The sequence below is a fragment of the Anolis carolinensis genome, chromosome 4, assembly GCF_035594765.1.
Source record: "Anolis carolinensis isolate JA03-04 chromosome 4, rAnoCar3.1.pri, whole genome shotgun sequence".
NCBI lineage: Eukaryota > Metazoa > Chordata > Lepidosauria > Squamata > Dactyloidae > Anolis > Anolis carolinensis.
This window is the reverse complement of record NC_085844.1, coordinates 165,960,290-165,986,843: the sequence shown is the minus strand read 5'-3', so window position 1 is coordinate 165,986,843 and position 26,554 is coordinate 165,960,290. Positions and strand designations below refer to the sequence as shown.

Here is a 26,554-nt window from a genome sequence, read left to right as displayed (position 1 = left end):
ATCTCAAGTCTAAATCTGGTTTACCACCATGAACCATTGCATAGATAAAATAGTCAAGAGAAACATTAACTAGGTCATTACCAACATGGTTAACACATATCATCACAAAGATACATTATTTATACAGTGTTAACCATGTAATTTGGTCCACAGGTTTCAAAACTGTATGTACTGGATTTTATGCAAAATGATACATAGTTGTATATGCATAGGTATTTCTATTTCTATCTATCACCAGACTGCCAGGAACTATATATACTAACCACCACCAAATGTTAGTCATGTCACAATACCAACAATCCTCAACTGCGGGACATGACACTAGATCACTCCAAAGCTCCCCCTCCTGAGGTGGACCTTCTACAGCAGCTCTGAGGATCACAAACTGCTCCAGACACCAACCCCATTTGCACTGAAGACAAGGTTAAGATTTTACTCACTATAGCAAGACTACCCCATAGATTAATTTATAACCGATGCCTAACAACAATATTGTCTTAACAAACAGCAAAAAGGGCTGTGCTCCCCAGCAGTCAGGATCATGGGGTGGAGAATTCCTTGGGAGCCAGTACTGGCTTCTGTTCCTCTTTTTCTTCTGACTCAAGCCCTGAACAAAAGACAGTCCTGCCGCTTGGATACCGGACACAACATTTTCTCATCTCCTGGATGGCAGCTTTACACCTCAAAGTCATAGTGCTGTTTCTTACAAACATTTCTTCACCTTTGGCACAGCACCAAACTGACGGTGTCCAGGAACCTCCTGCAATCTGTCCTTAGATCCAGGTGAAGACCCCAACCAAATACATCCCCATGATCCTTGAGTTCAGACTAAAGAATCACAATGACCTCCTCTGAAGAAAACCCAGAGATGATATTTGCAAGGGAAACCATAGAGCTACTCTGCCCAGCAGGAAGCCAATACTTTCCCCTTCCTGGAAAAAAGCTTGACCTTTGTTTCATGGGAAATGTTCAGATTGTAGGTCTGCCTCTTCTACATGGAATCCAAGAACAGCAGTGAACCTGTTGCAAAAAAAGGCCTGGAATTAAATCAGCCGTCTTGGTGACTTGTGTGAACATGAGTCCCTTCTGAAGGATAGTATTCTTGAACAGCCACACAACCGTGACCTTAGAGAATGGCCCTTTCACACAGAAGTCTGTAAACTGGGCCCAGTACATTGTCCAACAGATGAAGATCTTCCTCACTTCCCAGGATGTCTACATCTTGATCTTCCTCTGTTAGCAGCAAGCATTGATGCACGAAGCTGGTCTCTGCATCTGATCTATGGAAGATGATAAACCTGACAAATCACCTTGTACCGTGGGTTTAGAAAAGGGATTCAACCCCCAGTAAAACACTTAAGTGGTTGAGCCCAGCCACTCTCTTTGGATAGAGGTTTTTACTTTCTCTGACCCTTGAAATCTCTCTTCTGGCACAGATTTACATGAAACTGGGGCTGACTTTGGCTCACTAGAATCTGGAGTCTCACCTACAAACTCTTGGTCCTCAACATTGTCTGCTTTACAAATGTCCATGTTGATTTGTATTCCACTTCCTTTAAGAAAGCCCCCACTTTTAAAATCAACATCAGCCATTGACTGAATGTCCTCATGTGTAGGCAGTACTTTCACAGGCAGAGAGATCCCCTACATCTCTTTTCTTGCTTGTACAGCTGGCCCTTTCTCTGATGCAGCATGGGCATGCTGAGATCCTGATTCATCCGAAGCACTCTTCCCTGACATGGTCTCTGGATTACCATCCAGAGAAATGTGCAATTCTGGCATCACAGCAGATCTTGGGCCCTCAGGGGAAGTCATGGCAATTGTAGGATACCAAGAATGTTGCTGACACTCCACAGCAACTGATTTGCCCAGGTCCAAAGGTACAGCCCACTTTCGGGCCACAGGCAACAAGGTAAGATGAGAGGGTTCACCATCACCAACAGAAATAAGGTGGTGAGTTTCCATACATGACCTAGGCTTAACAATGTCTTTTCCAACACTTTCAGCCACAAGAGGAGCTGGCTGATACTATACTGGCAACATGTCCTGATTCAAAACTCCCAAGGAATCAACAGGTTTGACCTTCTGAATCTTCACAGAAACAGGAAATTTCAGCAAGTCAGCAGGCATTTTCCAAGGATCCCCAACCACCACAGGTTGGCATAACTGAGGATTTGGAGATTGGGTCTGAATTTATTGCAGAGCAAGATTTCTTGAATTGCAGAGGAAGCTGGAGTGAAAAATGAGTTCCAGTCTGCAGAATACAGAAGAGCAGTGCACATGAAACTCAAGGTCATCTGATGTACCAACTCCCCAAGTGTTTTTTCTGCCAGTACAATAGTAGTAGGGCTTTGCTGCTTAAGAAAATTATTCATAAAAGAATTCAAAGACACTGGAGGACAACTAAGGCCAGTCTTTACAAATTCCTGGAGCTTAGTTAACCCAAATTTACATGGCTCAGGAGACAAGACTGAGGCTCCTCTCTGGGGTCCAGAGTTAGCTGCAGATTAGTTGGGTTTCTCAGGTGCAAGGGGCAGAAGTGAAGTTGGTTTCCCTGGTGCAGGAGACAGCACAAACAGGAGCACGTTTCTCTGACTCAGGCCAAGTTCCAAAAGTTAACAGTGGAGCTTCCCTTTTAAACCACTGAAACATAGGTGTGGCCTCACGCTGCTCTATTTTTGACATTGAGTTCCCCTTATCACCACTTAAGCTTAAGCAATCTTTGGCCATGGCTGTCAGTGCCTGCAAAACTTAAATTACTCTTATCCCTTTCACTTCAGAAGGACTCCACAAAGACATTTGTCTTCCATGCCAGTCCACACACACACACACACACACACACAGCATAGCTGGGTTTGTTTGGTTCCATGAGGGAGAAAAGTATGCTGTCAGGAATCAGGACTCTGCCAGTAAGCAGGCAACGGTTAACCAAAACAACACACAGCTTATGTCAAAATTATTTTACTTAAACATTTGGCTGTTTCAAAGATTGAGTCAAAACAAAGATAGCACACAGAAGCAGTACAAAGCAAAGTCTTCTTAATTTGGAGAGTACTACAAACATCAGTTCAGAATTAAGAAGAAACAGTAGTCAAGGTTGCACTTCAAGAGTCAGACACTGAATAATGTTCCAAGGTTCAAGAGTACAAAGCATAGTCATAGCCCCAAAGGTCAATCAGATAATCCAGAGTTCAAAGGAGATCCAAAATTCATAGTCAAGAGTCAGTACAGCCAGGGATTCATTAAGGTCCACAATAACATACAGGAGCAACATAGTCTACAATAAGATTATCACCAAGATTCAAGGTTTAGCAAGGTACAGCACCAGAGTTCAGGATACAGGTCAGGATAACACCATACACCAACCTAGGGGAAAAATACCAACATCCATGCCCAAGTATAACAGATACTTTTTACCCAAAGAGCAGTCTCTAGCCAGGCTCTTTTTATGCAACTGATCACAGCTGCATCCTATCTCTGCAGGCCTCCTCCTGGATCTCTGCTGCCTGTGAGTTCTCACAAACAAATTACTCTGACCTTTAGAACCAGGAGGGAGATTAACCCCTTCCATACTTTTCACAGAAGATACTACCCATCACCAAACGGCTAAGCATGATACTATTTAATCATCGCCAGAATGCCAGGCATTATATATACTAACCACACCACAGCTAAGGATGCCACTGTACCAACCATCTTCAACTGTGGGACATGACACTTTAAATGTTATAAAGAAGCAGCTGGAACAAGGAACCTACATTGTGCTTTATTTCTTTATTCTCCATCCTGAGAATGTTGGTTCCACCTACTTTCCTTTCCCTCTGTTCTTGCAATCCAATTGTATGTTCACACAAAATAAAAAAAGATCTGAAAAAGTTTTTCTACTCAAGTAAAATTTAGAGCATACAGCTTCTTGACATAAAGACATTGCTATCTATTTCCTTCATTTGACACTAAAACAGATGTTCAAGATAACATGGTATTTACATTTCACCATCATTATTACCATATCTTAACATTTCTATTGCACCTTTCATTCCCAAAGAACTCAAAACATATTATTGGTATACAAACAGATCACTTAATCCAGCACTAAAACATATCTGTGACAGCTGCTTAATGACATTCAAGCATTCTGCAATGACAGAACATGCTGCTGAGTTTCTTTGAAGCACAGGTGTTTCAAAAAGATGGACCTGATTTGAAATCGCTATCTTTGTAACTACAAACTGCCCACGAATGAAATTCCTACCACTTGAAAGAGTTGGTAGTGCAGTTTCAAATGATTACTGTTAGATGCCTCTCCAAGTGCACAAGTAGTCCCGAGCCACAGTCATTCACAAGATGGCAACCCCACAACATAAGGTGCAGTCTAGCAAAACAGAATCCATAATTGTTGTGCAGTGGTGCATTTCAACAGCATTTTGGAAGAGGCATCAAGCAGCCATCCTTTGAAACTCTATGGCCCATCTTTTCAAGTGGAAAGAGTTTCATTCATGAGTGACTCATGGCTGCAGAGATATAGTGATATCAAATCAGGCTAAGGGAGTTGTTTCCATCTTTTTAAACTGTATGGTTGATAATTTAATATTCAGACAATACTACAGCCTAAAAATAACCCCTTTACCCTAAATAAACAGTACAAGAAACAAAACAAAAAAACCCGAATGTACACAGAAAAAAATACATTAAAACCAAGTTTGTGTGTCTGAAGAACTTACTGACGGTAATGATTTACAGTGTTATCTAAATTTGGCAGGTTGGATCCAAATTTATTAATTTCAAAATTAATAGAACCTTATGTCATATCTAATAACCTATTTATTTCAATGGGCATAGTTTCCCTGGTCTGTAATTAGCCTTTAACACTAATTCTAAACTACTACCCCCCTACCACATAAAGTTTAAAAGGTGAGTGATAAATATAATGGTATAAATGCTAATACTTGTTGATATTTCTTTTCTTTATATCAGGGACAGAATATAAGCTATCCAACTGCTACTGATCTCTACTATTATGGTGAAGAAGCAGCAGGGTAAAGAATTTATTTTAATCCTTTTGCAAATGCTGTAAATGTAAAACAAGACTACCATTCCTTGTAAGGGTTCTCACTGGAATAAAATCAGAACTAGCTGGGAACTGACAATCCTGTTCAAATTAAAGACATACTTTAATATTTATGTATTTCTAAAGGGAAGCAGAAACTAAAACAAGCAGGCTTGCCATTTTACCATGCCCATTCTGATCATTCTTCACTTATACTCTATTTCTTGACTTCAATTCCTCCCAAATAGCTCTTCCGCTTGTCATGTCAGTCATATAGCTAGTAGTAGCAGACCATATTTTCTCTCCATTTAATGTATTTCTCCAATAAACCTCCTTGTCTATACTGTTGACACTCTTTTGTTGATTATTCCAGATAATCAGTTATAGGTTCATCTCGCTTCTATAGCCAGTCAACAAGGCCTGCTTCCTGCAGTCACTCTCCAACTGTCCCAATTCGGCAGGAAAATTCTTGATTAATCATCTGCTATGCTTTTGGTGCTGATTTTAAAATATCCCAGCTTCTCTTTCCTCTCCCAGTTTCCCCCTTTGCCCTCAACTTACTTTGGTTGCTGCATACCAAGTTCAAAATGCAAAAATAGTTTGCACTCACTTAACTCAGGGGGGCATGTGGATACAGGAGAATAGGAGCACATTCTTTCCCTTTCCAGTACCTCAAGCAGAACCCAAACCCTGCACCTTGTGTGTTCTTAACAAACCTCTGGATTTCATGGCCATACATGTCCTATTTTAATCTGTATAATGTTGGAGAATATGTATTGAGGGGTTAGATACAGTTTATTGTTAATGATGCTCCATTCAGTTATGGCAGCCACATGACCTTGGAGGTGTCTACGGACAATGCTGTCTCTTCGGCTAAGAAATGGAGATGAGCACCAACCCCAGAGTCAGACGTGACTAGACTTAATGTCAGGGGAAAACCTTTACCTTTACCTACAGTCAGACCCATAGTCAGGATTTTGATGGGGGGTGGGGTGGGATTTTGGTTCGGGGGGGGGGGTGAGTCTGGATGAGAGAGGATCTAGCCTAGCAAACCTTTTGTATCGTTATCCCAATACCCCCATGCATATGGGATATATTGAGCATGGTGATCAGATCATGATACGAATAAACATAACAGTTTAAATAATAAATGTAAGGCCTTCTCGCGGACCATCCTGAGAATTTTGGGGGGGGGGGGCTGAAGCCCCTCAAGCCCCCCTCCCCGCTACATGCCTGTAGGCTCCAGTTTATTTATTATTTCCTTGCCAATCAGTCCCTTCTACCTTCCTTTGCTTAGAACAACGTCCCGCTGAAGAAACATCCCAAAGGGTTAATGTATGACTCTCCTACAGCAGAGGAGAAAGATGAAACATGAATCCATACAAAACTAGAATGTCATTCCTAATGAGGGCTCATCTGGTGCCTTGAGCTGAAGTTAGGCAGTGTTTGAATCTGTCAAAATGCTTTCAATCTTTTGAATGAAAACATGTGATGGACCTGTTATCTGCAGGAGAATCAGAAACTTAACACCCAAGTACAGTCTACATCAGGGGTCCCCAAACTAAGGCCCGGGGGCCGGATGCGGCCCATCGAAGCCATTTATCCGGCCCCCACGGCACAAGGGCAGAAGGGGGTGGGACTAAGTGACCCAAGGGGTCTCTTCTTCTCTTTCAACCCTTATTATTATTATTATTATTATTATTATTATTATTATTATTATTATTAACATTGAGGCTGAGTAGCCATCTGTCAGGGGTGCTTTGCTTGTGCTTTCGGTGCGCAAAGGCAGAAGGGGATTGGACTCAATGGCCCAAGGGTCTATTATTATTATTATTATTATTATTATTATTATTATTATTATTATTGACATTGAGGCTGGGAGGCCATCTGTCCGGGGTGCTTGGCTTGTGCTTTTGGTGCACAAAGGCAGAAGGGGACTGGACTTAATGGCCCAAGGGGTCTTTTCCAACCCTCTTTATTATTATTATTAAACATTGAGGCTGGGAGGCCATCTGTCAGGGGTGATTTGCTTGTGCTTTCGGTGCACAAAGGCAGAAGGGGATTGGACTCAATGGCCCAAGGGGTCTCTTCCAACCCTCTTTTATTATTATTATTATTATTATTATTATTATTATTATTATTATTATTATTTTATTATTAATTATTATTGCTCGGTGGCCAACTATAGTCCGGCCCTCCAATGGTCCACAGGATCGTGAACTGGCCCCCTGTTTAAAAAGTTTGGGGACCCCTGGTCTACATCATAAGGGTAATTAATTGTTTCTCCTACCCAGAACACACAATACCCCGAGACGTTTAATTTTATGTTTAAGCAAGTTGCACCTATTATTTGCAGAATTAACTGCTTTACAGAAATATTGTCCCCCTTACTTTGTGGCTGAATAGGAAGTAACAATCTGAAAGGGAGATTTGAGGTTAGTCCCTGTTTTCACAGGCAGTCTCCTGCCGATCTGTTAGGGAAGTAATTTTTTTTTGCTTTATTTTGTTTTAATTTGACACTGTGCTAATCTGGAAACAGAGTTTGCATATTTAAATAAGACTTAACTCCTTCTTTCTTTGTTTCTTTGCAAATGGAGCCTTTTATCTTGGGTAGGTACCATAATGCTGCTTGTCCTCCTGGGATAATGGGTTTAATGAATCATAAAATGCACGCTTTTGCTTATAGTAAAAGACTGCATTTCCTCCATTTTAGAGTTGTGCAAGCTCTGTTGAAAAACAATGCTAAGTAAACAATGCAAAAATGCTTAAAACAAGCCTCTAGATGGCAGGATGGGACTATCCAGCATTACCCACTGATATGGTTAAGAATGCCATCTCATTGGAAGCACAGGCAATGAACTCTAAAAATACCATATTTAGAATACACTAGATGAAGGATTAGTCACAAATAATTAGAATTCTGAAAGTTGCTATTTTATCCTTGTCATCATGAGATGGTCTGGGTGCTGGTGCTTTGTTTTTCCACTTCTGCTGGTAAGGGCTTGTTTATTCAACCACAGGTTGTCCACCCAATGATCCAGGCAGTATAATACAAGCTTCATAATACGAGGGTTATCCAGAAAGTTCAGTATGTTTTGGAATTAAAAATAAACAAAGTATAGGAGAAAACATTTACCATATTCAGTTGAAAGCCAGACCCAAATACTAGTTTTCATCATAGTCCCCACTGAAATCTAGGTAGTTATCATAGCGATAAAAGTGTTTGAAAAGCCCTCCCCCCCCCAAGATTTCCGCCTGGCTTGCGTCCTGAACCAGGCTGTTTTCCCTTCCCTCAGCTGTCAAATGGTGCGCTCAGCTTTCCGATCGCTCTTTCTCGATCGCTCTTTTGTTTTGCAGATGCTTGCAAAGAAGGTACTCTTTTAAGGTTTTTCAAGAAGCACACCTTTCCTGTCCCAAAAAACCTTCCTTGCAAGCATCTGCAAAACAAAAGAGCGATCGGAAAGCTGAGCGCACCATTTGACAGCTGAGCGAAGGGAAACCAGCCTGGTTCAGGATGCAAGCCAGGTGGAAATCTTGGGGGGGGGGGAGGGCTTTTCAAACACTTTTATCGCTATGATAACTACCTAGATTTCAGTGGGGACTATGGTGAAAACTAGTATTTGGGTCTGGCTTTCAACTGAATATGGTAAATGTTTTCTCCTATACTTTGTTTATTTTTAATTCCAAAATATACTGAACTTTCTGGATAGCCCTAGTACAATGATCAGCTAGAAAAGTTAAGAATGGTTTCACAACATATCTTTTGCACCTAGAGCTTCCTCTCCTTCAAAAAAAGAGAAATGCTAATTGTGCTGGGCTCAGAAATTACTTGCATACTTTAATCAGAATTCTTCATCTCTCCATTCACAGATACATGCTTGTTTGAAGTTCCCAATGATGCATCATCCAAGCATCAATTGGATACAAGTATGTTTAGCTTCAGCAATAGCAGTGAGTACCTAGGTTTGATTTCTATAATAGTAATAATAATAAAACTTTATACCCCGCCACCATCTCCCCGTGGGGACTCGGGGCGGCTTACATGGGGCAGAGGCCCAAACAACATAAGGACAAACTATAAGCAACATAATACAATCACAATATAAAACAGATAAAACAGTAATGCAATATATCAATTAAAACAACAATACAGGATAAAAAATTACATTAAAAACACATAAAAGGTAAGACCGTAATAAATACAGGATAGATTATTAAAAACCCACTGGGGCTGATTAATTATTGACTGTATCTCCGAATGCCTGCTGAAACATCCAAGTCTTCAGTTGTTTCCTGAAGGAAGATAGAGAGGGAGCCAACCTAATCTCCCTGGGGAGGGAGTTCCAGAGTCGGGGGGCCACGGCCGAGAAGGCCCTCTCTCTCGTCCCCACCAAACACAGTTGTGAGGAGGGCGGAAGCGAGAGGAGGGCCTCCCCGGAAGATCTCAGTGACCGGGTGGGTTCATAGGGGACGATGCGGTCACAAAGATAGGCAGGTCCTGAACCGTTTAGAGCTTTATAGGTAATAACCTGCACCTTAAATTGGGCCCGGAATATAATTGGCAGCCAGTGGAGCTGCTTAAACAGGGGGGTTGACCTCTCCCTATAAGCAGCTCCAGTTAGTAACCTGGCTGCCGACCGTTGTACCAACTGCAATTTCTGGACCGTCTTCAAGGGCAGCCCCACGTAGAGTGCATTACAGTAATCCATCCTTGAGGTAACCAGAGCGTGGACCACCATGGCCAAGTCTACCCTCTTAACACAGTAGCACATCTCTTAAGTAGTAAGCTGAAAATTTTCTTTATCGTTCTTCCATCTCCTTGCAATGAAAGGAAATATTTTGTGCTCTATCTTCTGTGCTTATGCTACTGCCATTTTTATTACTAGAAATTTGTATATTTTTACACTTTAGTGACCCATGTCATTCTTAGAAGAACAGCAGGCAAACCGTGACTGTAATTATATGCCCTTATATATTAGTAAGACTCATTTTGGATGTGTGTGAATTCATTTACATCATTAATCATGTTAAAATAATCCTTGTCTAACTAATTTACAATGTTGGTTTCTTAATATGTTGGACCAGATGTTGCTGAACACAAGGTGAGCAAGAATTTGATCCACCATGCTGGAATGCAAGTATGTAAACAACAGCAAAGTTGCTTTCTCTAGCAAGTAGATTTTGCAGTTCTATTGAAACGCTCAGTCCCAGAGGAATTACCCAAGATAAATGGCAAGCAGGTGTAACCTGAAAGCTCTAAAATTCCATGTTCATGGCGACAAGAGTGATGCCAACTTTATTTTGGCTGTGTGTATTATTTGATCTATAGTTAACATTTAATTTTCATGGGATGCTGTGTTGTGTTTCATTCAAACAGGAATATAAATATTTCTTAGAACCTTTCCTCGAAATGGTTTTAAATATGTTCCCATACAGAATTAGTATTTAGCAAAACTACAGCTTTCTTATAGCTGAAAAGCAATTTTGCTGTTACCACTTTCAGAAATGCCAGTTAATGAAAACTGGTAATCATAGAGAAATGTGTGCCTCCGGCCCATTTCAAAAAGAAACATTAGGTATACAACCCACAGAGGAGTCAATATTGCGAAATGTGGTAAGACAAAACATAAGAAATATTCAGTTTCAAATGGATTAAAAGTAGGTATTTGAGGTGCCTAGAGACCATGATAAGGAGGTCTAGATGATGAGAATACACAGTTTGGGAGTAATTCTGCACAGAAAAACACATAGGAATTTTGTGCAGAAAAGAAGTTTCCTGCACAGAAAAAACATCTAGCACAAGAAACCCCAGATTTTTTGGTAAGGAAAATAAAATTTCTGCATAGAAAATTCTATTGTGTTTGTACAGAAAATTAGCAGTCATACTTTACACAGAGCATGCTTCTGCTGGAAATTTGTTTTCTATGCAGAAAATGCAGTTCTGCACACACAAAAACCCATGTGCGTGTGGATCTGCACAGAATAAGTCTCTAAATGCAAATAGTCTGCAAAAAATGCTGATGCCTTATTGCAGTGAGGAGGAAAAAGGTAAAATAATTCATTTTTGCCTCAGATAATGAAATTTATATCATTTTACATACTTAATTTCCATAGTCATGCACAAAGAACCACAGAGAAATCACTGTTGCTTAGTTTATGGCTTGGAAAACAATCTGCTTCCATATCCATTTTCGCAATGAGAGTATCTCAATATTGGGAAGAGATCTGAGGTTACATTACCCTCATTGCCTTCATCTCAGGTTTGTGAAAAAGATACTGCCTTATAAATCTTCCATCAGTATTACAATCCCTTTCAGGAAACACAAATAAAAGTAATTAATTAGCAAGGATTCTGAGACTGTGGGAATTTTGCCAACGCTGAGGTGTGTTGGCTTCTACATTCATAAAATGAGTTGCTCCAGGGCTGTAGCAAAGCTTTGTGACAGAAACATGATAAAATCATGATGTCCTCATATACCAATTGTAACTCTGCAGGGGAATAATGATAGTTGGCCAACAGGGGCTCAGAAACCTTAGTAAGTATTGACAGCTTTTCTAATTACTCTTTTCCAACTGCTAAGTTATTTGTTGTATGTTCCTAATGTATCACCAGCTTTTTATTTATTCATGCACATTTTAATTAAGAAATCAAAACCTAATTTAAAAAAATGGTGAGCAATATTTTCCCATCAGATTTTATTTATTGTAACACTTGATAAAATATGTCAACGAATTGGTTATTGTCAGTTAATTGAATTCTAAAGGAAATGTGCACATGGTATGATATAGAAATCTAACACAGCTCTCAGAATGCACCCAACAAACTAAGCATCATTTTCCTGAGTGTCTACCAGTCAGAAGACTAGTGTATACTTTCTATTTAATTCTACATCACACACTAGTTCACCTTAACTGTGCTGCAAATTATAATATACTATTTGCCTAATGATTGAAAAAAGATCTCACTGGAAAGTAAGTGCAAGCCAAGGGTATTTGCGTCACTACCTTGACATAAGTGCTACACACACACACACACACAACAACAACAACAACAACAACAACAACAACAAAACTGAGACATCAGATAGTTATCTGATATAGGTCACATCTGGAAGAACATTAAGTTCATTTAAGAACACATGTCTAATATTTGCCTTCCAGAAAGCTGTACCATGAAATGTTTTGTTCCAAAGTTAAACATTTAATTGCCATTTACAAAAGCTCCATACTATTTTTATTTCTACCATGTATGGCACTGATGAAGATACTTGTCATGGGTCAACTTCTGTGCCCCTTGACTAACCTCCTACATCATTCCATGGCATATGATATTGTTAGAGGACAACAATAAAGCCCTTTGCCAGAGGAAGTTATAACCCTAGATACGGCCACACCCGGGAAGACATCAATCACAAACCAGACTGTACAAACATCCACCCTGCAAATTCATATCTTTACATGTTATGGCAGATACAACGATCTTGAAATCATACTGTATTCTGGTTGACATAGTTGGACCATGATGATGATAAAACTAACTGAGTTGCATCCTGGATAATTTCAACTAAATAAAACTCATGAAAATTATTCAGATAAATATTTATGAGCCACAGTTCTTCTGGAGAGATCCCAAGCCAAACAGACTGCACCAATTTTACACTCTCCAGAGTATAAAACACTCTCTCCCACACAACAGTAATACTTTCCATTATCTTTCTTGACTTACGGTTAAGAAGCAGGCTGGCATTGGTTGTGCCTAGTTTGTTGGCAGCGATACACGTATAGTTGCCAAAATGCTCCTCTGTCACATTGTTGAAATTTAAAAATGATCTTGAACTAAAGCTTTTAATAGTAATCCCTTGTTGTCCATTGATCAGTCTAGAAGGAAGGGAGATAGAAAATACTCTGTTAGAAGCCACAGACAAAGGTATTTGAATTTGTAAAATTACTTTAGTGTGTAGATGGATAACCACAGTTAGTATACCACACTGAAATTGTATTGTAGTCTACAACCTAATTTTGAATCAGTACAGCTTTTAGTTATTTGCTCAGGAGTAAGCAGTTTATCCAGAAGCGATCCCTCGTAGGCCGAGGATGATGGTCCTTCCATTCTGGTGTCTTGAGGGTGTGTCCATAGGTGGCTGAAGAGACCTATTCTTGATCTGCATGTTCTCCCACAGTGAGAACATCGGTTTCCAGGTGGAAGGCGTTATCCAGAAGTAAGAGGTTTACTCCCACTCCTTCCACCCACCCCTTGCTTAGGCTGTTCCTTGCCTGGCTCTGGAGATCATGGGAGGCTACAGGTAAACAAAAAGGGTGACACTTGCCGCCCTACAATCTTCCCTCTCTCCCAGAAGCCAGCCTGATCTAGATTGTACACATGTAGTGAAACACAGCAATAGACCAGATTTTCCTGGAAACTATGGAGCAATATATGAGTTTTGGTAGATTGCATTATGCAGCAGTCATGATCATGGCAATAGCCAGCCAAAGGTTGGGGGACCACCTGGAATAGTGTAGGAAGTGGCACTGGAGGCATCAGGGAAGCAGATAAAGGACTAAAATGTGTAGAGCTCTGATTCATTGGTATGACTACCTAAGGAAGAACATACTAAGGTTTTTTAATTTAAAATATAGCAAATGTCTTATCTTTTAGCAGTTACTTGGCACCTGTCCTGATATTTAGGGAAAGAGTTAGCTGTATCAACCTAAACCCAATATTAAATTTGAAGTAATTAGCTCACAAGGAGGGTGAGCTAATCCATCGATTCTGCCATTATTTTGTACCCTTCATATTGGGGGTGGGGGTGGGGATCAAATGTGGATAGCTTCCTGTATATATAGAGACTTGTCAAACCATTCAGTGTATTGGAAAAATTAGCCTACTGCTTGGAGAGCAGATTCATTTCTGCAAAGTCCGCACGTGAGAAGAGAGGGCAATGCGTAATGGGATGGGACAACTGTATAATCGCCCTATTACATATTTGTTTTATTCAGATTGCATAAAAACTTAATAAAATGTTACTATATCCTATTTCTCAGAATATGAAATTACCTTTAAAATTAATTGCATTTTTAAAAGTAAAAAAACAAATCCAAGCAGACCAAGGAGATGCAAAGAACTGACTGAATCATCAATACAAATGTTTTTAATGGTGTTTTTGCCGATGGTGGAAGGAGAAAAAACACATTGGTCATGTATTCTGCTGTTAATGGTATCCCATTTTCCAAACAAATGAATGGATAATTTTGCAACTATAAAGTACCCTTGATTTCACTGCTTCTGAAAATCTGTTGATGCTCTTTCCAGTATGCCAACCTTAGTTATCAATTTCTTCACCAATAAAGCGTTGATGTGAGAAAGACGTAAATGGTGGGATTATCTGGCTTTACAGAGGTTGCTGGACCGCAAGCCCCAGCAGACTTATTCTACACAGCTATCTGGAGAGCCACAAGACCCCTTGTAAATAGAAAGTTATGGAAAAGCAAATGGAACCCATTTAGCATTATCTAATCAATTTGTTATCAAAATATATATGACTTGGTTCAGATATTGGAAAACCATAGTTAAATATGAAAATACTTAGCTATGCTTGATTACTCAGAGATTTGCTTATATTTCATGCTGAAAGCAGAACTCTTGCTTATATAAACAAATTACCATTTAATTTTGATATATGATGGCAGCATGCAATAAATCTAAGAGAGAGGTACAATATTTCTTAGCATTCAGCCTAAAAATACATATCTATCATTATTAATGATATATCTGAATATTGATGATTTAATATTTTGCATTAAATTAATGGTCCTATGTATGTAATTTAATCACTATGCACTTCTGAATATAAAATAGGCTTTAGAAGAGCCCTATACTCCCAAACCAGTAACCTGCATACTAGTTGTCCTTGCAAATTTCTGAAACTTGACAAATTGCTCCATCACCTGAAGATGAAACATTTAGGAATTTTACACACCAGATCAGTACATGCCTACATGGAAGTAAGCCTATGCTCAAGGAAGTGGGTCTAAGGTAGCAGTTATGTTTAAATGATTCTTTCCCATAGTATCTGCCTCATCAAATCTACTTGTACTAAATATGTGATTTGCTCTGGAATTCAAGTTCACGTACATCATTTTCAAGTGTTTCAATGTTGTATGATTAATTTGGACATAAGGTCAGAAACTCTCAATTTGTTTTTGCTCCTGCAGCACACCAACCAATCAAGAAAAACAAATACACAAAGAAGTTACAGGAGTCTGAATCAATATCAAAATGATAAATGCACACACACAAAGTATAAGCTATGCTCTGGTAACAGGAATAATGAATAATGATGAGGCCAGCACAATCATGAATGTCCAATTGAAAGGATATTTGACTTGGATCAGTTAAATAATACTTTTTTTTACAATTGTTGCAAAATGTGCTTCTACAGGTCAATTAAACATGAATGGCCAAAAAGATTGAATCATATTGACATGCAGAATACCAAGGTGATTCATCCAAATGAAATGATCTACAGAATATGTAGAAGACATAGTCCTGTTTTATTGATTGATAAGTTAACATTCATGCTATGCTCCATTGCTTAACTGGCCAGGATCTCATTATGGAAGGGGTCTAACAGCAGTTCTTAAGAGTTATGACTTTTTAAACAGAAGCAGCTATTTATGCTGCAGACAAGGGAGCATTTTTGATGGCCTCCGTGCAGGGCCGGCCCTAGGTGATTTTCAAGTGTAAGCAAAAAGTATTTTTGGCACCCTCCCCCCCAACCAATCACTGAAAAATAAAAGGTAGAAGGTAGAGGTGAATAGAATATATATGTGTGATACACACACACACACACACACACACACACACTAGCTGTGCCCGGCCACGTGTTGCTGTGGCAAAGTATGGTGGTATGGGAAATAAAGTATTGAGGAATTGGTGGTAGTTAAGGTAAAGGGTAAAGGTTTTCCCCTGACATTAAGTCCAGTCATGTCTGACTCTGGGGGTTGGTGCTCATCTCCATTTTTAAGCCGAAGAGCCGGCGTTGTCCATAGACTCCTCTAAGGTCATGTGGCATGACTTTATGGAGCGCCGTTACCTTCCCACCGGAGCAGTAGCTATACATCTACTCTCATTTGCATGTTTTTGAACTTTAGGGTTGGTATAAGCTGGGGCTAATAGTGGAGGCTCTCTCCGCTCCCTAATTCAAACCTGCGGCCTTTCGGTCCAGAAGTTCAGCACTTCAGCGCTTTAACATGCTGCGCCATCAGGGGATATTATTTCGTAAAGGTTGTGAATATACAGTATTTCTGATTTTTTTTTGCCTGTTGGAGGCAAGTATGAATGCTGCAATTAGGCAAAATTATTAGCAAGTAATGGCCTTGCAGCTTTAAAGCCTGGTTGCTTCCTCCCTGAGTGAATTTTTTGTTGAAAGGTGTTAGCTGGCCCTGATGGTTTCCTGTCTGGAATACCCTTGTTTTTAGAGTGGTGTTCTTTGCGATATTTTGTGCTTCTACTGTCTGTGGCCCTTAGAAAACAATTATTCCTCTATCTCTAATTAGGACTTTATTTTTCTTTTCTTTTTGTTGTATCAACCTAGAGGCGTGGATGAGGGGTTGTGCTGTCAATTTTCGAGATTGTGGGGTGTTTAGTTTTGTTGTTTTGTTGGTCGCCGGGATATGGTCACATATGGTCCCTGCATATGTGTTTGTATGTGTGTGTGTGTGTGTGTGTATCTTATATATACATAGACATACACACAATGTGGAGAATATATGGCAAGGTAGATAGATAGATAGATATATGGCAAGGTTGATAGCCACAGCGGAGGAACCTTCCCAGGAGCAAGGCCTAATAATAATAATAATAATAATAATAATAATCATCATCATCATCATCATCCCAACAAAGGATTCCCCTAGGCAGGAAGCAGCCAAGCTTTGAAGCTGAAAGGCTATTCAATGCTAATCAAAGTGGGCAATTGAAACAATCACATTTGCCTCCAACAGAAAAGAGTCCTTTCTTTCTCCCACCCTGGACCTTCCACAGATATATAAACCCCACTTGACTAGTTTCCAACAGACCTCACACCTCTGAGGATGCCAGCCATAGATGTGGGCGGAACACCAGGAGAGAATGCTTCTGGAACATGGCCAGACAGCCCGAAAAACTCACAGCAACCCAGTGATTCCAGCCATGAAAGCCTTCGACAACACAAATTAATTATTATTATTATTATTATTATTATTATTATTATTAGTAGTAGTAGTAGTAGTAGTATTTTTGTTAAGATGCAGGGTATGAAAATAGTTTACATTCCAGGATCCCATCCCAGGATTTCGATGTTAAACTGGATTATATGAGTCCACACTGCCAGATAATCTGGGATAAACAGAATATTTGTGATTGGATCCTGGGATATAGGTCCTGTCTGGAAGGGCCCTAAGTGGCATATAAACTTTGGCAAGCTGGGCATTCCTTCTGCATGCTACAGCAGGCAGGAATGCAAATCGTGAGTCAGTAGAGCAACATGACAAGGAGGCAAAGAGAGAGGGCCCTTTCACACAGCCCTATATCCCAGAATATCTGCTTTGAACTGGGTTATCTGAGTCCACATTGCCAGATATTCCAGCTCAAAACAGAAAATGTGGGGTTTTATTCAGCTGTGTTGAAGGGGCCAGAGAAAGGACTCTTCCACACAGCCCTATACCCCAGAATATCCAGGCAGATATGGAATATATGGCAGTGTGGACTCAAACAGCCCAGTTCAAAGCAGATACTGTGGAATTTTCTGTCTGGATGTTCTGGGATATAGCCCAACTGTAGGATTCTATTTATATTTTACTAATTGCTTACTATTGATTGTTGTTGAGTTTATATTGCATTTGTTGCTGATTGTTGATGGTTTTATTTTGCATTTAAAATCTTGAAGCTGCTTTGAGTCCCTTTGTGGGAGAAAGCCACCAAGCCGATCAAACCGACCAGGGGCAAGATGGATGGATGGTTGGTATCCTTGAAGTGACTGGCATGAACTTGAAGGAACTGGGGGCGGTGACAGCTCTGGTGTGGACTGGTCCAAGAGGTCACAAAAAGTCGGAGACAACTGAGTGAATGAAGAAGTGGGAGAAAAGCGGGATATAAATAAAGGTTTATTATTATTATTATTATTATTATTATTATATTATTATTATATTATTATTATATTATAATAATATTACCATTATATTATCACATTGTTATATTATATTATTATTATATGATATGATATAATGGTGTGATATTATAATATTATATATTATTATACTATATTATATTATTATTATATTACCATTATATTACCATATTATTATCACTATACTATTATACTATATTATATTATATATTATATAATATTATACGATGTTATTATATTATTATAATATAATAATATATAGTAAAAAATCCCTTTGGGGAGATAGGGCGGAATAGATATAAATATAAATAGATATTATTATTATTATTATTATTATTATTATTATTATTATTATTAAATTATATATTATAATTATACATTATATTATTATTATATCATTATTATTATCATTATTATAGAAGGGGCCCGAGTCAAAACAGAGAAAATGCTATTGAAATGCATATATATGATTGGCAGGGTGTGCTCTGTGACAGGAAGTGGGGGTGAAGTTGGAGTGTCCCAGGTAGGGTGGCCAGGCCCCAAAGAGCCCCTCCCTCCCCCTCTGCTCATTCTCAGAGCCATGCCCTGGCCTATCTCCTCCTCCTCCTCCTCCTCCTCTCCCTCCTTCCCCTTCCTTCTTCTCTTCCTTCTTCCCTTCTTCCCTCAGTCCTCTTTTCAATCGGGGCGAGCATGTGGGGCGGGCGGTCAGGGCCCGGGGTGCACATGCGCAGTTGGGGGAGGGGAGGGGAGGCGATGGGAGTGAAGCCATGCCCCCTGAAAGGCCCCGTTTGGGTGGGAAAAGGCTCTCTGAGGGGAAAATGGCAGCGCAAAGGCCCCTCTGAGGAGAAGTGAGGGCAGAAGCCGCACAAGGGCACCCCCCCAGAGGATCGTGGATTCCACACTTGCATACTTTGTGGTATGGCTTGAACCGCCCCTGCCTCCATGGATAGAGGCCTATTAAAATTGGCTCATCACATGCACTGAGGCTGACCATGTGTAGCATCCCTCACATGGGCCTTCTTTACTTCACATGACTCACCATCCCACCCTCAGTGCAGTATGAAGTTATCTGCTTGCCTACTGGAGCTGTGTAGAATTCCCCGCACCCTCGTTGGGTGGTGTGGATAGTTTTATCTATCCAATACTATTTTTGGGGGATGGGAGAATTGACTTTAGGGTTGTGCCTTCAATTATACCTCACTGGCAGGTTTTGGAGGAGACTACCAAAAGTTGGGGTACACTTTGGCACCATTTGGGTGAAGGGTGGAGCTCTAGAATTGCCTCTTTAGGTTCTGGGGTCTGGGAAGTGGAAAGGGGCCTGTCCTTGGGGCTGACATGGGAGTTTACTCTCCCTTTTTGAGTCATGGGGCTTGTAGGAAGGGGGACTCCCTGGGTCTGTTTTCCAAAATACAATCATCTGGAGTGAGCAGGCCATAAGACCGGATTGTCTTTGGGTCAGCTGTTTTCACCAAAAGTAAGACTAGGGAGGTTTGTCACATGTAGATACCTGCCCCAAATAAACAGCAGTGAGAAAGAACTTCTTTGCCCTTCTTTCTTCCCTCCTATCTTCAGAGTTCCTTAAAATCAGTTTTAGAGAATAATAATAATAATAATAATAATAATAATAATTTTATTCTTATAGCCCGCCCCATCTCCCCGGAGGGACTCGGGGCGGCTTACATGGGGCCATGCCCAGACACGACAGCACAAATCAGATAAAACATTAAACCGAGCAGTAAAACTTCAACATGATTAAAAACAGTCATAAAAGTCAATATACACAATAATATTAAAATCCCGATTTGGGTCAAAAGATCCAGGCCAAGGTGCAAAGCAATATCAAGTTATCAGGGAGGGATAATTATACAGCAGGTGTAATACTTAAAGTGCTGAATGAATCCTAAAAACAATCCAGAGGGTCTACTGCTTAATAGGTAAATAACATGATCCCACAAGGATCAGTCAACAAAGGCCTTCTGGAATAGCCAAGTTTTCAGGCTCTTCCTGAATGAGAGTAGGGTAGGGGCCTGCCTAATCTCCCTGGGGAGCGAGTTCCACAGCCGGGGGGCCACGGCGGAGAAGGCCCTCTCCCTCGTCCCCATCAACCGCAACTGCGAAGTTGGTGGAAGCGAGAGGAGGGCCTCCCCCGACGAGCAAAGAGGCCGTGCGGGTTCATAGGGGGAAATGCGGTCTCGAAGGTAGGTGGGTCCCAAACCGTTAAGGGCTTTGTAGGTGATAACCTGCACCTTGAATTGGGCTCGGAAAATAAATGGCAGCCAGTGGAGCTCTTTAAACAGCGGCGTTGAGCGCGTCCTGTAATCTGCCCCAGTTAGAAACCTGGCTGCCGATCGTTGTACTAGTTGTAGTTTCCGAGCCGTCTTCAAAGGCAGCCCCACGTAGAGCGCATTGCAGTAATCCAGTCTAGAGGTAACTAAGGCATGGACCACCATGGTCAGATCTGACTTCTCGAGGTATGGTCGCAGCTGGCGCACAAGTTTTAGTTGTGCAAAGGCCCTCCCAGCCACGGCCGACACCTGGGCCTCAAGTGTCAGCGCAGAGTCCAGGAGGACCCCCAAGCTGCGGACCTGCGCCTTCAGGGGGAGTGCAACCCCGTCAAGCACAGGTTGCCACCCAATACCCCGATCAGACGTACGACTGACCTGGAGGACCTCTGTCTTGTCAGGATTGAGCTTCAGCTTGTTCGCCCTCATCCAGGCCAATACAGCGGCCAGACACTGGTCCAGTATCCGAGGGGCTTCCTTGGAATTAGGTGGAAAGGAGTAGTAGAGTTGGGTGTCATCCGCGTAGAGATGGCACCGCACTCCAAAACTCCGGATGACCTCACCCAGCGGTTTCATGTAGATATTAAAAAGCATGGGGGACAAAATGGAACCTTGCGGGACCCCACAGGTCAATGGCCAGGGGTCCGAGCAGGTGTCCCCCAGCTTCACCAACTGGGAACGGCCCTCTAGGAAGGACTGGAGCCACTGCAGGACAGTACCCCCAAGGCCCATACCGGAGAGACGTCCCAGAAGGATACCATGGTCGATGGTATCGAAAGCCGCTGAGATGTCCAAGAGAACCAGCAGGGTCACACTCCCCCTGTCCAGCTCTCTGCAGAGGTCATCCACCAAGGTGACCAAAGCCATCTCGGTACTGTAGCCAGGTCTGAAACCAGACTGCGATTGGTCCAGAAAATCCGTATCTTCCAAGAATCCCTGGAGCTGGGAAGCAACCACCCGCTCCAAGACCTTGCCCAAGAATGGAAGGTTAGAGATTGGTCTGTAGTTACTGAGGTTAGCCGGATCCAAGGAGGCTTTCTTCAAAACAGGCCTCACCACAGCTTGTTTTAGGCCAGATGGAAATATGCCCTGCTCCAAAGAGGCATTGATTATTCTCACAAACCAATCAACTAGCCCTCCACTGGCTTGTTTTAAGAGCCAAGATGGGCAAGGGTCAAGGGCACAGGTGGTCGCCCTCACCGCTCCAAGAATCTTGTCCACATCATCAGGCTGCACAAGCCGAAACGAATCCCACAAGATCGAACAGACAGATGCCTCGGTTACCTCACCTGGCAATGCATCAAGGCCGGCGTCTAAGTCGGAACGAATCTGAGCGACTTTGTCTGCAAAATGGTGAGCGAACTCGCTACACCGAGTTGACGAGATGTCGGGTGCTCCCCCAACCTGAGGAGGGTGGAGGAGCTCCCCAACAACTCGAAACAACTCTGAAGATCTATTTGTTGCAGACGCGATGCGGGCAGTCGAGAAAACTTTCCTGGCTGCCCGCAATGCCGCGGAATAGGCCCTAATAGCGGCTCTAGACCGTGCTCGGTCAGATACGTCACGAGTTGTCCGCCAGCGGCACTCTAGTCTCCTTCTTGCACGTTTCATCTCCGCCAGCTCCCCAGTAAACCAGGGAGCTGGGGCAACTCCACGCAGCGAGAGGGGACGCTCAGGAGCGATCGTGTCTATTGCCCTGGACAACTCGCCATTATAACGAGTGACCAGGGCATCGACAGGATCGTCAGCTTCCATGGTAGACAGATCCCCAAGAGACCTCAGGAATCTCTCAGGATCCATAAGTCTCCTGGGGCGGACCATCTTAATTGGTCCACCACCCCTGCGGAGGTTGGAAGAGACGGTTAGTCTTAAACTGATCAGATAGTGGTCGGACCATGACAATGGAAGAATAATTTACTCTTCCACTCCGACCAAACCGTCGCCCGCAACAAAAACCAGGTCGAGTGTATGTCCAGCTTGATGAGTGGGACCCGATATTATTTGGGACAGACCCATGGTCGTCATGGCGGCCATGAATTCCTGAGCTGCACCTGTCAAGGTGGTCTCAGCGTGAATGTTGAAGTCGCCCAGCACCAACAGGCGCTGGGAACCCAATACCACGCTAGAAACCACCTCTGCTAGCTCAGGCAGGGAGACTGCTGTGTCGCGGGGTGGACGGTACACCAGCAGAATCCCCAAACTGTCCCGGGTACCCACCTTCAAGTGGAGACACTCAAACCCGACCGATTGCAAAGCGACGCATCTGACCAGGGCGATGGACTGCCTAAAGACCACCGCAACCCCACCTCCCCGCCCTCCTGGCCTGGCCTGCTGATGCACCCCGAAACCCGGAGGACAAAGCTGGGTAAGACTAACCCCACCCAGATCATCCAACCAAGTTTCGGTGATGCAGGCCAGATCCGCATGTTCATCCATGATTAGATCCTGGATAATAGATGATTTACCTTTGACGGATCTGGCATTAAACAGCAGGACCTTCAGCCGGGAGGGGCTACCATGGAGGCTACCACACCTATCCTTCTCCAGGGTCGCAAGAACCCTGTTGCGCTTCTCCCTGGAAATTCGTTGACGGCAATTCCTCCTCCTCCCCCACACAACCTCGATGGAGCCACCCCCCGCCTGTTCCCCACCCCCCAAGGAGTCTGGCTCAATTGGCGCATCCTTAAGAGAATCTAGTCAGCTCCCTGGATCCAAAAGGTTACTAGACACACCATCTAACTTTACTTCAAAAGAAGGGGATAAATGGGGCCTACTGGAAAAACGTAGTGAGATTGAAGAGGGTGAAAGTTGCTGGTCTGGTACGGAAAATGATTGGGCCAGAGTCTCTACTTGAGACTTTTCTAAAGGGGGGAGCCTACGCTGAGGACTACACATCCTATTATCTCTGGGCCTAACAGATGGTTGAGTGTGTAAAGATAGGTTGGCCACCAAAGGGTGAATCACGGGGTCCACAAATACTCTTCTAATGGTAATGCCCCATGAGAGCAGCCGGAACCTAAGGGCCCATAATTCCTCTGTTATAGACTTATCCTCAAAAGTGAAGATAAGGCGTAAAGAGCGATCATATGATTGATAGCCCTTATGGAGCCAAGTGATCATTTTTATCTTGACTGTCGTCAGGCTCCTTGAAAGAATTTGACCCAAGGACCTCTGGATCACTCTTTCCGAGGTCCATCTACCCCTGTTCAATATAGAGTCTTCAATTTGAAAAGCCAGCTGTTTCGTCTGTACAAGATGTTCATAGTAATCCTCTACGTATGGAGGAGAGAAATCCCCCTCCAACGGAGAATTAGTTATCGGCTTCACCGCTGCCAAATCTAGATCCTTACCTTCCCTCCTTTGAACAGTTTGATCAACAAACAAATCATTCCCTCCCTCAACCTCGTCATTTTCTAATCTTAGCTCCTTAATACCCTTTTGGAGCCCAAGTTCTACCTCTCCCACCAAATCTGAAGGACAACTGGCCTCCTTTAGATCATAACCAGTATTATTATTATCCTCCCCAGGAACATCCTGTAGTCTAGTCTAACCCAAAATTCCTTTGAGGAGATGATCTAATTTCTCATTCACTGTTACGAGCTGAGAGAGGACGAGGCTAAACGATCTACCCATGAGGTGGCATAACTGGGATAGATCGTGGTTCCCATGTGCATCTGTCTGACTCATTCTCTACTACAACTCTACTACTCTACTCTTCTAGCCAGACCCTCCTTCTTCTACACAACCCAGTCCTGAATAAAGGCACCAAGGCACTAATTACTCAGAGCAATTATAACAATGTGAGTTAAGTATACTCAATTGACTCACACTGCTAAAAACATAGGTAAGAAACAAAAATGGGGAGAAAGCCAAGTGGCGGCGACACATTAAATCTAATAAGGGACACTCTTTAGACAAGTACAGCAATATCCATATGCGAATCTAAAAATCTCCAATGGGGAGCATTCAGTCCGACGAAAGCTGTCCAAGCGGACCCTCTGAGGTGGCAAGGCGATGACTCCAGTAAAGGCAGCCTCCCGGTCCGATGGCTTCCTCCACTCTCTTTCTTTCCTCCTTACCCCAGAGTAGCAGGGCCAGAAGTGGGCCAGCAGGACTCCCTTCTCCTGTGCTGGCTGGCAGCAGATGGAAACAAGAAGTGTCCAGACACAGATGTTTTTAAGGGCTTCTTCCACTCTCTTCCTTTCCTCCTTACTCCGGAGTAGCAGGGCCAGAGTAGCAGGGCCAGAGGTGGGCCAGCAGGACTCCCTTCTCCTGTGCTGGCAGGCAGCAGATGGAAACAGCAAGAAGAGTCCAGAAGCAGGAGTTTTTAAGGGCTTCCTCCACTCTCTTCCTTTCCTCCTTACCCCAGAGTAGCAGGGCCAGAGTAGCAGGGCCAGAGGTGGGTCAGCAGGACTCCCTTCTCCTGTGCTGGCAGGCAGCAGATGGAAACAGCAAGAAGAGTCCAGAAGCAGGAGTTTTTAAGGGCTTCCTCCACTCTCTTCCTTTCCTCCTTACCCCAGAGTAGCAGGGCCAGAGTAGCAGGGCCAGAAGTGGGTCTGCAGGACTCCCTTCTCCTGTGCTGGCAGGCAGCAGATGGAAACAGCAAGAAGAGGCCAGAAGCAGGAGTTTTTAAGGGCTTCCTCCACTCTCTTCCTTTCCTCCTTACCCCAGAGTAGCAGGGCCAGAGTAGCAGGGCCAGAGGTGGGTCAGCAGGACTCCCTTCTCCTGTGCTGGCAGGCAGCAGATGGAAACAGCAAGAAGAGTCCAGAAGCAGGAGTTTTTAAGGGCTTCCTCCACTCTCTTCCTTTCCTCCTTACCCCAGAGTAGCAGGGCCAGAGTAGCAGGGCCAGAGGTGGGTCAGCAGGACTCCCTTCTCCTGTGCTGGCAGGCAGCAGATGGAAACAGCAAGAAGAGTCCAGAAGCAGGAGTTTTTAAGGGCTTCCTCCACTCTCTTCCTTTCCTCCTTACCCCAGAGTAGCAGGGCCAGAGTAGCAGGGCCAGAGGTGGGTCAGCAGGACTCCCTTCTCCTGTGCTGGCAGGCAGCAGATGGAAACAGCAAGAAGAGTCCAGAAGCAGGAGTTTTTAAGGGCTTCCTCCACTCTCTTCCTTTCCTCCTTACCCCAGAGTAGCAGGGCCAGAGTAGCAGGGCCAGAGGTGGGTCAGCAGGACTCCCTTCTCCTGTGCTGGCAGGCAGCAGATGGAAACAGCAAGAAGAGTCCAGAAGCAGGAGTTTTTAAGGGCTTCCTCCACTCTCTTCCTTTCCTCCTTACCCCAGAGTAGCAGGGCCAGAGTAGCAGGGCCAGAGGTGGGTCAGCAGGACTCCCTTCTCCTGTGCTGGCAGGCAGCAGATGGAAACAGCAAGAAGAGTCCAGAAGCAGGAGTTTTTAAGGGCTTCCTCCACTCTCTTCCTTTCCTCCTTACCCCAGAGTAGCAGGGCCAGAGTAGCAGGGCCAGAGGTGGGTCAGCAGGACTCCCTTCTCCTGTGCTGGCAGGCAGCAGATGGAAACAGCTGAAGCAAATGTTGGGGTGAATAGGGAGCTGTGGTAGAAATCATGCATGCTCCCTCTTGTTTCCACTGAATTGTGCTGTTCCACCAATGGATCTCCTACTTCTATACCTTAAAAATAATTTTTCTTATGCATAGTTGCATAATTAGTTCTCTCAAACCAAAACGTTGAGAAATATCCAAGCTTTTAATTACACATGATTTCAGTTCATTCCAGTCTCTCAAAACTGGATGTGTTTTTCCAGAGACCATCTGTGAAACATTACTAATACTAAAACCAAGGTATAAAAAATAGCATGAGAATGCATCTTCCCCTTTGGTTATTTCCTTATTTTTAGAATTGCAGATTATTTTCTCTCCTTCTCCACACATTATTTTTAAGGACACAAAATTGTAGTGGAAAATATGTAACTCTTATGCTGTTTCAGGAGATATTTCTTATTTGCACTGAAGTGCTGTAGTGGGCACATATATCTCACTCCCGAGATAAGACCAAGCTGGAGGACAGTATGCATCAGCTTCCAGCCTCAAGGAATATCTATCTTTAGGCTAA

At 42.8% G+C, this 26,554-nt stretch overlaps 1 protein-coding gene across 5 annotated transcripts in view; it reads right to left on the bottom strand.

Annotated features, from left to right (window-relative positions):
- negr1 (neuronal growth regulator 1) overlaps window positions 1-26,554 on the bottom strand; it is a 695,685-nt gene that overhangs the window by 118,983 nt on the left and 550,148 nt on the right. For all 5 annotated transcript variants that reach the window (XM_062978156.1, XM_062978157.1, XM_062978155.1 and 2 more), the window contains exon 6: window positions 12,774-12,925. In XM_062978156.1, the coding sequence (XP_062834226.1) occupies window positions 12,774-12,925 (152 nt within the window). The remainder of the gene's footprint in view (window positions 1-12,773; window positions 12,926-26,554) is intronic.